The 12,267-nt window shown below is 35.3% G+C and overlaps 3 protein-coding genes across 6 annotated transcripts in view; all 3 read right to left on the bottom strand.

Moving 5' to 3' along the window:
* The window catches only part of LOC111463519 (nuclear pore complex protein NUP58-like), a 5,982-nt gene extending 2,755 nt beyond the window's left edge, over positions 1 to 3,227 (bottom strand). The window contains exons 1-4 of the mRNA XM_023107482.1: positions 2,789 to 3,227; positions 2,396 to 2,510; positions 1,148 to 1,621; positions 175 to 700 (exon numbers count right to left, since the gene is read on the bottom strand). Of these exons, the coding sequence (XP_022963250.1) occupies positions 175 to 700; positions 1,148 to 1,621; positions 2,396 to 2,510; positions 2,789 to 3,111 (1,438 nt within the window). The 5' untranslated portion in view covers positions 3,112 to 3,227. The remainder of the gene's footprint in view (positions 1 to 174; positions 701 to 1,147; positions 1,622 to 2,395; positions 2,511 to 2,788) is intronic.
* A 1,502-nt stretch (positions 3,228 to 4,729) lies between these two features.
* Positions 4,730 to 5,949, bottom strand: LOC111463427 (dof zinc finger protein DOF3.4-like). The gene has a single exon (XM_023107360.1). It carries the CDS (start codon positions 5,570 to 5,572, stop codon positions 4,820 to 4,822), a length of 753 nt encoding a protein of 250 aa, XP_022963128.1. The 5' UTR covers positions 5,573 to 5,949; the 3' UTR covers positions 4,730 to 4,819.
* A 3,673-nt stretch (positions 5,950 to 9,622) lies between these two features.
* LOC111463583 (cyclin-H1-1) overlaps positions 9,623 to 12,267 on the bottom strand; it is a 7,150-nt gene continuing 4,505 nt past the window's right edge. For 3 of the 4 annotated variants that reach the window (XM_023107583.1, XM_023107584.1, XM_023107582.1), the window contains exons 11-16: positions 12,042 to 12,100; positions 11,355 to 11,439; positions 11,082 to 11,170; positions 10,880 to 10,963; positions 10,284 to 10,340; positions 9,623 to 9,925 (exon numbers count right to left, since the gene is read on the bottom strand). In XM_023107583.1, the coding sequence (XP_022963351.1) occupies positions 10,882 to 10,963; positions 11,082 to 11,170; positions 11,355 to 11,439; positions 12,042 to 12,100 (315 nt within the window). In that variant the 3' untranslated portion in view covers positions 9,623 to 9,925; positions 10,284 to 10,340; positions 10,880 to 10,881. Of the gene's footprint in view, positions 9,926 to 10,283; positions 10,341 to 10,849; positions 10,964 to 11,081; positions 11,171 to 11,354; positions 11,440 to 12,041; positions 12,101 to 12,267 lie in introns of all 4 variants that reach the window. The other variant, XM_023107585.1, reaches the window with a different exon arrangement.

Genomic DNA, 12,267 nt, shown 5'->3' with positions numbered 1-12,267 from the left:
ATTTTTTTTTTTTTTTTTTTTTTTTTTTTTTGTAAGTTTCCCAAAACATCCCAAACACATTTTTTATAACATAATGGGATAAAAATAGATAACCAGTGATTAACTACTAGAAATAAACAATTAGTTCAATACGACGAAGAAATATATTGCAAACAAAAAATGTCAAGAAATTACCAGAAGCAAAGGGTGTCGAAAATAATGAACCTCCTGCAGAAGCAGATTGCCCAAAAGATGGAGCGGTGCTGCCAAAGGGAGTATTGGCAGAACTAAACAATGGTGCAGAGGACGAGCCAAAAAGTGATGTGGGAGCTGCTGCACCAGATGAACTAAACAGAGAGGATGTTTGAACAGACGCTGTTGGTGTCATGAACAGAGAAGATGATGCAGTAGCTGGAGCAGAGGGTGTACTGAAAAGGGACAATCCACCTGCGGAAGAAGCTGGTGTGGCTAGTGTAGACGATTGTGGGGCTGTTGATGCACCATGATTACCTGAGCTGGCAAGTACTCCAGTAGCTTGAGTTGATGGTTGTGAATTTGCAGGCAAATGTAAAGTCGGATGTGCCCTCTTAGCTACTGCTTCTTGGCGTGCAGTTTCCCTTCGATCAGCCTCAAGAAATGGATTATTTACATCCCCTCTGCGACGCTGATCAGCAAGATAAGCTGCCTTCATTGAGTCAATGTACTGATGAATACTCTCAACCTGAGGAATAATTTTTAACATGCCGTTAGTTATAAGAATGTGCATATCTAGCATCCTACGTTCTACTGTGAGATCAGGTGCATGTGGATAAGTTGAAGGATTTTCACACTCTGAAATCTTCCGAACTTAAAAACCAGCACTTAAAACAATTTTAGACTTTGTTTCCAAGCAAGCTATACTAGTCCAAGTCAAACTCAATACCAAAAAGCAACCTCAAATTTACATTACATACTTACCATCACTGTCCCCTAACCAACTTAAAGACAACTTATTACAATCCCTATCAGTAATCAAGATCCCTTAAATAAACCACCAGGTATTTTCACATCAGTGACATACATCGACAACCTAATTGAAGAATATCTGAATCTATAGGACAAACATTTCAAAAGTGGCCCACTACATTATTTAAAATTAGTGACCATTAAAGGACAAGATTTCTCCTACCTTAGCAGCTACGTGAATGAAGAATTCATGCACATTTGACATGATTTTAGGAAGCGAATGAAACAATGAGGAGCCAGAATTGGAAGCACTCCGATTAGACTCTTGGACAAGGAGTTGCTCTAACTCTTCAATCCACTGGCGGCACTCACCGAGATACTTCTCAAATCTTGAAACAGTTTGCTGCAAAAATGGAGAAGGTTTTTTTGGGAGACCACTGTAGAAATCAAAAACTGGCACGATTGAGGTGGATGTTGGTTGAACGCTGGAACCTAGTGGCGATGTTACTCCGGGAACCTGTGTTGGCACAGCAGGATTTGTAGCACCTCCAGTACTCTGATGAAGGAACCTTGGGCATATCATCATGAAAGAACGAATGGCAACTTCTGTATTCCAAAGCATCCCTTTCACAGAAGTCATCAGCTCTTGAAGCAGCACTTTTTGATGTTCTGTAGACGTACTAATTCCCCCAAGTTCCTGATATGGAATATGCAATAATTTCAATAACCCCATAATTTTACAATATAAAAATCAATAATTGTGTGTTAGACTTGGGACAGTTCAAATAGCATTCTTGTGGTTGATGGATGTGCAATTAAATATTACGGTAATCAAAACAAATAATTTATCTAAGATGCTTTAAGGTTGAACATTAAGATACATGTAGCAGGTTTCATCTGAACCTTTCTCCCTTCGGCTACAACAGGAACAAAACCACCTTTTCCAACAGAAAATGAAGGGATAGAAGGGTCCGCCCTCAATGTTTGTTTTTGGAATAAGATGCCTCCTTCCAAATCCATCGAAAATATATCTTTATTCCAAGTAACGTATCACTTATTAATTCATTAGAGTAAGGGAAGAGCCAAAGAGGAACGTGTTGAGAACCTCTGAATCAATTTAAACAAGTTCTTGAGAAATCCAACTACCAATTTGTTTTCTCCTCCGTAACTTTTCATTGCCCATAAAGCATGTATTAAATTATCCCAAATGTTACAGAAAAGATAAGAAGCAAGCTTTAGGAATACTGTTGAATGTGATTATGAACCTAATACGCCAAACAATATACCAACTATCAATTACTCATACGGCATTGTAGTGACATTAATGTGCAAAATTGACCGAGCTGCTGCATTTTCCCATGTATATCTCAGTACCCATAAATATATTATCAGTAAGCTCAACTTTCCAATAATTATTCGACGTAAAGTCGAAAGGAAATAAAAAAACAATCTGATTAATGTCAACAGTAACCTGAACAATTCGACTAGCATCGAGCTCAAACCCATCGTTAGAAACTGAAGAATCGTAGAGGCGACTACACTGATCCAGTCTCTGGCTCTCATCCCGATACTCCAAAATTCGTTCCCTGAAGGGATAGAGTATATAAATAGCCACATAGTATGGAAAATTGTAGAGCGTTGGAAGCCTAAATGTAAACAAGAAGATGAGACCTGATAAAAGGGAAAGCTAACACTAAATAAAATGTCCAAGAATTCTGCTTGAGCACGAAGAAGCATTTTTGGCAGAAAACCATGAAAGACAGAAAATACTTTTCTTGCACAAGATCTTTAAACTTCTACTCGTACAATTAAGCAAAAACCAAGATTATGTAACAAGTTTCAAAGAGAGTCGACAAGAACATACTCGATCTGAAGGAGAATTTTCTGCGAGTCAGGATGGAGATCAGCCCACTTAGTACCATAACTTGCAGGAGCCTTATCGTTTGTAAAAATGAACAACTGCTGCTGTTGCTGTTGCTGCTGCATTAACTGCTGTTGCTGCTGTTGTTGTTGTTGTTGCTGCTGCTGCAGTTGTTGTTGTTGCTGCTGCTGCAGTTGAAATTGTTGCGGCTGCTGGGAGAACAATGAGCTGCTCTGCTGAAAAAGTTGCGGTTGTGATTGAGGCTGCGATTGAAATAACTGCTGCGGCTGCTGTGGTTGCGGAGTTGAGAACAGAGAAAACGCCATTTTAATTCTGAAATTGCTTCGTCTACCTGAAACTGGTTCAGTTCAGACACTTGGATTTAGGAGTGGTAAATGGCGAAACCTCTTCCAAAACCCTAGAGAGGGAAAAGTGAGAGCACAACTTCTTTCAAAATTTCCACCATGCTTTTCGTCCTGTAATTGGATCTGGATCGAACCTTCAACGGGCCCAGCCCATATGCGAGTATTTTCTGATTTGGCCCACTTCCTTTTTCTTTTTTTTTGGCAAAATAAAATAAATAAATAAATAAAATCATATAATAGCTGAAAGAATGAGATGGGCTTAAAATAAAACAAACTATATTTCTAAAAATGCCGAATAAAAGTATTATAAAATATCAAATAAATTAATGAGCTATAAATATTTTACCGGTTGCAAATTTATCAAAAAAAAAAAATTAAATGGAATAAATTAAAATTATTTTCGAAGTAATAATGACAAATAATAAACCTTATGAAATTAAAAGAAAGTATAAATTTATGTAATCTATAAAATTCATTACAATATCATTGAGTTGCATGTCATGAATAAATTTTTCCAAACAAATTAATTAGGTAATTGTGTAATTATTTATTTTTATTTTTTTTACTTTTTCCTGCCTAATTCTAATAATTCATGTCCATTAAATACCGACATTAAATATCTCAACCTTGGCTTCATTTATTTCTTAGCTCATTGTACGTTAACTATAGAGTGTATTATTATTCACTAATAATCACTTCATTATTATTATTATTATTATTTCTTTGTTTTTTTTCTCGTCGTAGTTCAAATACATGAAAATAAGAAAAGAATTTGAGACTTTTGCCTTTTATAGTGGCAAAATAGATATAATTTCAAAAATATATAAATTATAGATCTCATTTAATATTTTTTTAATTTTAAATTTTACTTATTAAATTGTATATTGTTTCTTATTATTTCTTTACAAAAATCTGTTGTAGATTTGAGTCATAATTATTTATTTTTTAACATGCTATCATATTTCTTATTCAATGCATAAAATCATTTATTTTTTTAATAATTACAAATTAATTCACTAAGTAAATTCATTTATTTGTCCTAATAAATAAATTATGAATCAAATTTAAAATTTGCCTTGGATCATCAACACTACTCATCATAAAAAAAAATTACCTTTTCTATATACAATGATTAATATACGTTAATTTTTATCAATATATGAATATTTTATCGACATTTTTAACGTAAAAATTGAATCCACATTTTGATCGATATATGAATTACATTTATTGGAGGCCTAAGTTTTGCAATTCCTTTACTGCATCTCAACCAACAACTTAGTCCATAATTAATGTAAAAATTCCCAAATAATTGTGAATATCTGACGCATCCCAATGTTCCAAATTAAAACTATATGATTAATTATGAGAGAGATATTGTATATTTTTTAGCTCTAGAACGGTTCATATTTGAGCCGGAAACGGTAAATTTTGTAATTCAACGGAGGAACTGTTCGCAGTTAATAAAATTACAGTACATATTTATAATAACAAAAGAAAAATAAAGGAAGAAAATTTAACGCACCACGAAGTTCGGAGACATCAAAAAAAGAAAAGGAAAAAAAAGTTTCTAATTTTACCCCTCCATAACACAGAAATTTAACCTTTTAACCCACATTTTTTCACCAACCCAAAAAGAAAAAACGAAAAATCTTTTTAAAAATATTTATCATTTGAGCCCATTTCCTGGAGTGGAAATTGCCAATTCCGGCCAAGACAAACAATCCGCAGCCCCCACAAAACCGGCGGCGTCTCCATTCTCAAACTGCCACGTGTTCGCCGCTCCGCCGTGGCCGCCGACTCCAGTACTGCCGTCTCCCAGACCGAGAAATGGCCAAGCCACCCTAGAACTAGCCGCTCCATAGCCCACATCTTCGAACCCAGACCCGAGTCCAAGCCCGAACCCGCCCAAACTCCAAAACCCAGGCGCGTGATTGTTCAACAACGACGTAAAGCTCCCACACATATTCCCACCAGCCTTCAACTCCCCTCCTCCGCCGCCGCCGAACTGCAGTCCTCCACTGTGGCCACCGACGAGCGGCACCAGAAACGGAGTCGCCGGCAACGAGTGATGATCGAGCTGAGAAACAGAATTAGTCAAAGACCCAGATGAAGAAGAAACAACCGACGTCGCCGCCGCCGCCGCCGCGGGAATGCAGGTACGAGAACGCTTGGCATTCTTCCGGCTGCCACCGCCAACGGGAATGTCGCGAAGGGTCCCACCATGGGTCCAATAACGACGACAGGACTTACAGAAATGCCTTGGCTGAGAGAAATTATAGTTATTATAGTAACAGAACTTGGTGTTAGTGGAATCACAGCGTGGGCAAGGGAGGTGCTCTTGTTCCGGAGGAGGGCAAAGGCCGCCAGAGGCAAGGGGCTTGGTGGCGGTCTTGAGGTGGTCGCCGGCGTCTGAAGGCATCGAATCGAGAGAAATTGAAGAGAAATTGGAAGAAGGAAGAGGGTAATTTGAAAATGCAGAGAGGGGGAAGGGGGGGAATTGGGGATTATAAGGGGAAGAGATAAAAGAGAGAGACAAAAACAAGAACAGCTTTAAGAGGAGGAGTGTTGTGGTGTGTGTGGACTGTGGAGGAGGACAATATTCAGAGGTGTGGTCGGGTCGTTGCGGGTCGGCTACGTAGGCCTAACCCTATTCTTCTTTTAATCTCTCTCTACTCTCTGCCATTTGCAGCGGCAGCCGCAGCTTTCTCATACTCTTATGCTCCCTCCCTCCCCCTCCCTCCCCCTTCTTCCTCTATATTATTATTATTGCTCTCTTTTTTCTTCCACTATTTCAACCTCCAATAATGTACTCCCCTTTCTTTCATATCATTCACTTCCAAAAACATGTTACAACTATTTCTAAATTACTTAATCCACCCCACCAACCAACACCCGTGTCGATTAAGATACTAAGTTTCAAACGAGTGGATAGTGAAATCCGAGATCAATTGATTTTAAACCTGTCGCATTAGTTACATCAGCATTTGTTAGAGAGAATTCTTTTTAATTTCATAAATGATGTAAAGGTCAAATTATCAATTTTTGTAGAGATTAGAGGAGATCAGGATTTCAAATTTCCTTTGTCGGGAGACTATAAATACCCACAATATGTTATGTAAAATTAGATTGGTGGATGAATGTAATTCAGATCTCAAATTGAGATGTTTCCCTTAAAATTCGAGCATCATATTTGTCAGCAATTTTGTGTAGAATTGCACCCGAGCCATTCAATCAAGCCTTGATCAGTTCGATTGTGAAGTGACTCAATTTAGAACCAGGTTTCCAAATCTTGGTTCTAGATCTTCAGGTAATCTAATTCTACCCTTATCTCTTGTTTGATAACGAGTGTTAATTACTTTGATTCAAGGATTATTGCTTCAACAAAAGCTTGAATCGTTGGCCCGAAGATTAGGGTTGCCTTATCAGCTGAGCCCCGAAGAAAGTGAATAACATCAGCTAGTAGTGGATGAACTCCATGGTTTCCGATATATATTAATTAGAGAACCAAATATATTTTCACAATAAAAAAAAAAAGTGGGATTTTTATTTTTATTTTTTTTATAGGCACTCTTATTTTGGTGAAATTTCGGCCATGCATGGGTATAATTGACGTTGAATTTAATACATGTCAAACCTTGTTTTTCCTTTTCAATAATAATTAATTAATTTATTAGATCGGCGTGGATTTTTCCTCTTTTCTTTATTTATTAAAAAACGTATAGTTATTAAATTAATAGCTCAACCGTCTACGTGGACTTGGCAGACTCTAACGATTTAATTTTTATATAATTTATTTAAGTTATTTTCTATTTTAAAATATGGGCTATTTAAAAATAATTGTAAGGCTATGAATTGAGCTTTGAATGGCGTAGCATTGGTATTTACTATAATTCTTAAATTATGGGAAATAATAGAATTTGATACTATAATTACATAAATACACAAATAGAGATTAGTATATATTTGATTGTGTAGTCTGTTTTTATTGGTTTATTATTGTGTTATATTTAATAAATTAAATGATTTTGACTTATTTTATTCTCCAACTCAAATAAGCTATATTCGAAATTAATATGGAATTCTTACCCATTGATACATCCCCAAATTCATTCCTTCAATAAATTATTGAATTTGTATTTTAATTATTTCTTCACTTTATCCAATAGGACATTGAAATAATAATATTTCAATAATAATAATAGATTATGAAATTAAAAAACAATTATTTTGGGCCTCCTCGAGAATTATTCAATAATTAAAGTAAACATTTATTTTAATCATTAATATGCTAATATGCTTAAGACATATAATATCGAATTTTTTTATTCGTGCATTATATTCAAAATCTATTTGCTAAATAATTTAAATAAAATGTTATTAAAATGTCATATAATTGTTAAATAAATCCATATTTGTTAAAAGTTGTGGGGGAGAGGAGTCTCCCGTTTGGTTGGTTAAGAGAAGGATTATGAGTTTATAAGTAACGAATACTATATTCATTGATACGAGATATTTTGAAAAAACTAAGAGTAAAGTTACGAAAGCTCATGCTTAAAAATGGACAACATCGTACCATTCTGGAAATTAGTAATTTCTGACATGATATTAGAGTAATATCCTTAGTTTAGCCATATCTATATAACCGTCAAATGTCGAACAAATGGTGTAGCAATAGATATATATATTTTTTTGAAGTATAAAATAATTAATAGCCAAATAATCCAACTTTAAAAAGTTTACCGGCTAGAATGGAACAGAACTCATATAGAATGTAACTGCAATTATTTTGGATAATTAATAACAAAATTGCAAAAACTCAATAATGCCACGTGGTTTAATTCAACAATAATATACATATATTTAATTTAATTTATGTGAAAGGAAAACATAAAATAAATAAATAAATAAAGTGGAAGAAATGAAAATGAAAGGGAGAGAGTAAAGAGACAGAATCATGTAATGTCGGGCAGCGTGGGGAGCAATAATTGGGTGTTTCCCCTCTGATTTCGGCCCCGTCATGTCCATATCAGATTCCTCTCTCTCACTCTCTCCCCCTCAAATTAAAAAAATTATTGTCACATTTTAATTTATAATTTCAACCACAAATTATAAATTAGAATTTAAACTCATATTTAATAGCGACTAAAAACATATACATTCCGGTTGGACGCCCACTACCCCACAAGAAACTCTTCAAAAGAGGCCATTGTAATGTGGCTATCGCTAATTATCTAACTGTTATTAAGACGCAATCACATTCTAGTACGCTAGCCACCGGAGGAAAATGGAATTTAAACCCATATTTAGTAGCTACTAAAACATATTTAGTATGAATTTGGGGTAAGAAATTTCATTCGGTTGGACACCCACTAACCCAACGAGGGATTCTTTAAAGAGACTATAGTAATATAGCTTGCAGTATCTATTATTAAGACACACAGAGAAGGTGGATAAGAGAGAGAGAGAGAGAGAGAGAGAGAGAGAGAGAGAGAGGTGAGGGCAATGGGGTTTAGGGGAAAAGAAAAAGAAAAAGAAAAAGATGAGAGGATTGTCTAAACCAACCAATCAAATGTCGCTTTCAGGAAATGTAAAGAAAGAAAGATGTTTGTTCTGTTTGTGTTGGGAGTGATTCCTTTCTGTGGTATTCGGTGGCTCTCACTGACATTTCTTCTTAGCTTTATCATCGTTTTTGTTTTTGGCATTTTCTGTTCATACATTATTCCTTTTTTGGATTTTCTTATATGCTTCTTTGCATCTCCATTAGATCTTCTCCCCTTTTTTGGGATCTCCACACTCCCCACTCCGCACTCCACCACCTACCACTACCATTTCTTCATTAACTTCTACTTCTTATCACTGCTTTAACTTATACATGACACTTCTTCCAACTCCAAGTTTCATAAATCTACCCTTACTCAAAACACTCAAAAGCCTAAGCCTTGTTGCTGCTAAGACGACAACAACAAAGAAGAACATCTATATAATTCAAATACAATGTTTCTACGTACTGTAAAAATCATAGCTCCATCTCAGTCAAAATGATTTGTACCACTAAATTTCTTGGCTCTTAATCATATAATGCTATAAGATGCCGTCTCACCAGAACCCAATACAGTTCCTACAAGTTTTCATGATTGAGGGGCAACTTTTGGATTTAGTTTTTGTTTTTTTTGGTCTTCCCCCATCTTTTTCCTCTTTCTCTTACAGCCTTACAACACTCTTTAACCTCTAAATCACAAATGATAAAAGAAAGAACTACTTCAGGAACTTTGCTATTAAAAAACAAAAAGAGAACACAAAAGAGTAGTCATTTTAAACATATGAAATGCAGAACACAAGAATAATTGTGTGTAAGTTTCATTTCTTTCTCTCTCTTTTCTTATTCAACAAGGAAAGAGATTAGAATAGAACCAAAAGGAGAATTAGAATTAGGAAGATGGGACTTCATCCCGCATTCCGAAGGAAAAGATGTATGAAAAAGCTCTTCAATTGAGAGAACAAAATGAGAAATAAAATCCAAGACAGAGAATAAGTCTAAAATTCAAAATTTTGTCGTAATGTTATCATTACACGGCAGAAATTACTTGGTTACTGACCAGAAATATCGCTGACTGAAGAAAAGAATAAAATCAGAGAATGAGTACCAAAGAGGGGGCAAATTTTCTCAGTGCTTGATATGATGTTTTCCTTTTCCATATTTTCATATTGAACGCCGCTTAAGGATATCGGTTTCATGCAGAAAACCCACTAACCAACGCGAAGGTTGAGTTGCCTGTATGAAAGAAAATATTGTCAGCAGAAGCATGGGTGGCTAAGAGTACCACCAAGAAGCCTACAATGTTCTTCACTTTACACGCAGGATCTAAACTTAATTTGTGAACACTCTGGGGCAAAGAAAACAAAATAATGTGCCATGCTCATTTCTATATTTCTAAAACAGTTTTCACATTATTTCGATTCCAGAGGAAAGGTATGTTTAATTGTATTTTTTAAATTCATACATCCCTAAAATTTATGTAGATATGAACAGGGAATTTCCTTTGACCACAGGAAAATACTACAGCGCGTCTACTCTTTCAAAATCTCATTACTTTTTTTTTTTTTTGGGGGGGTGGGATTCAAAAACTAACCTTCTTCCAATTGCCTAGCTCTCCTTTTTTGTCAGTCCCCTGCTGAGATTTGCGTACCTAAAAAAAAGAGACAAACGTAAATCACTTCAAGATCTAGGCTTCTTTCATTAATCATTTGGGAGGGAGTAATTTAGAGTTTGGGTGGGAGAGGTGAAATTATTTAAGGAAGCTGCACAATCTGACTAGTGATTTTATACTGGATGTAGGAGAGAAACTAAAAGTAATGATTTAGTAAACATTCAATGATCTAGAGGGTGGTAGCCGCGTTGATAATTTTCCGTGAGAGGGAAGTATAAGGAGAAACATGAATGGTTTCTTGATATTTGATCCAAGGTGTTTTGTTTTTTATAAATAATTTCAAAGATGAAGACGTCTTGAAAAGAGATATATTGGTAGTAACAACAGTTCTCATTTAGAATAACATGCCACAATAATTTATAAAATGTTTCGCTGCCACTATCCTTTTTCATTCGCGTGGTTATTGACTGTATTTTTCTATTTCTTCTTAAAGACTAAAAATACAACTGACAACAAAGTACCAGGATGGAATAATTCTATCAGCCTACCAAAATATAACTGGTGGAAAACAGACATACAGCTAAGTGTGCGAAGGCATATTCTGCATTTCATTCGAACTCTTCTTTGATTTGTGCTTTGATTTCTTCTCCCTTTTTTTACTCCTGCCAAGTTTTGATGCAATTTGTAATTAGCAGCTGGGAAACAAGATAAGAGGGGGTACTAAACGAAGCAAGAGGTAGACTAATTCTATTCAAGATATCACAAGTTTGTATAAAATACTCGTCATTGGAGCCCAGTCCCCAGCAAGATTTTAATTTTCTGTTGATGTGCTTTAAGTCCTTTTCTGAAGGGAATGCATATTTATTAATCTGTAAAAAAAGTACAACACACTAGCGCATTAGAATGTAGCCTACAACCACAAGTTCGTAGGAGATACTGATACAAAATTTCCGAAAGAGGGAATAAGCTAAATTTATTCTCCTACTACTACTACAACAGTATACGTTTTAGACTACTGATTGAATCAGTTAAGAGAAAAAGACAAGTTCATACCCATGAGTCAATTGAACTAAAACGCTCATAGAGCTCAGAAATTATATGTGCAGAATTTTGGCGAGAGAGAATACTATCCAGGTACCTACACATGAACTGAGAAGAATAAGTGAACCATTGCACGTAAGGGATGGAAACAACAGAATGTTGCCAATTAAAGATGGAAAGATATATTTGTTTTTATTTTATTAAACACAATCAGCTTTCAACAAATGAAGCATAAAATAAAGATCATAGTTTCACTTCCATACAAAAAGACAAGCCCAAAAGAAGAGCCAAACTTCTAAAAAGGGTTCAATTCTTAAATATTAGCAGACGTCAATGGACGATTACAAATAATCCATAAATCCATCATTTCTCAAGTTTTTAAAATAAATAAACAAGCTTTCATTAAAATAAATGAAAGGGCATTAGAAGGCCAAAATAGACTACCTAACCAATACAAGAGCTTCAACAGAATTAGAATCTCCAATGAAATTTCCTAAAAGCATGCATGCCATGCAATTAGAAGTCCACCATCGTAATTTTTTATGGGAGGGAAATTTTAAATAATTCAATGAAACTAGATAAGTGGCATCTTTGCACCTTTCAAAGCCAATAAATCAATGAACTTCATTTGATCTGCGCAATGCAGCCAATGCTAACTAAAAATAACTAAACGAATCTAGATAAGTAGTAACTTCTCACCTTTCAAAGTCAATAACTCCATGAACTTCATTTGATCTGCGCAATGCAGCCAATGCTAACTGCATGTGATCAATAAGATTGAAACAGATAGAACGTAACAAAGTTATCAAATTATGAAATCTAATTACTGAATAGGAACTTAAGAGGAATAGAACCTATAACAAAATTCTACCTCCCTGAAAGACTGTTAATAGAGGCTGACCCCCCCCCCCCCCCCCCCCCCCCC

This window comes from Cucurbita moschata, unplaced genomic scaffold, assembly GCF_002738365.1.
Source record: "Cucurbita moschata cultivar Rifu unplaced genomic scaffold, Cmos_1.0 Cmo_Scf00028, whole genome shotgun sequence".
Classification (NCBI taxonomy): Eukaryota; Viridiplantae; Streptophyta; class Magnoliopsida; order Cucurbitales; family Cucurbitaceae; genus Cucurbita; species Cucurbita moschata.
The sequence above is the reverse complement of the archived record's forward strand: the minus strand, read 5'-3'. Positions and strand labels throughout refer to the sequence as shown.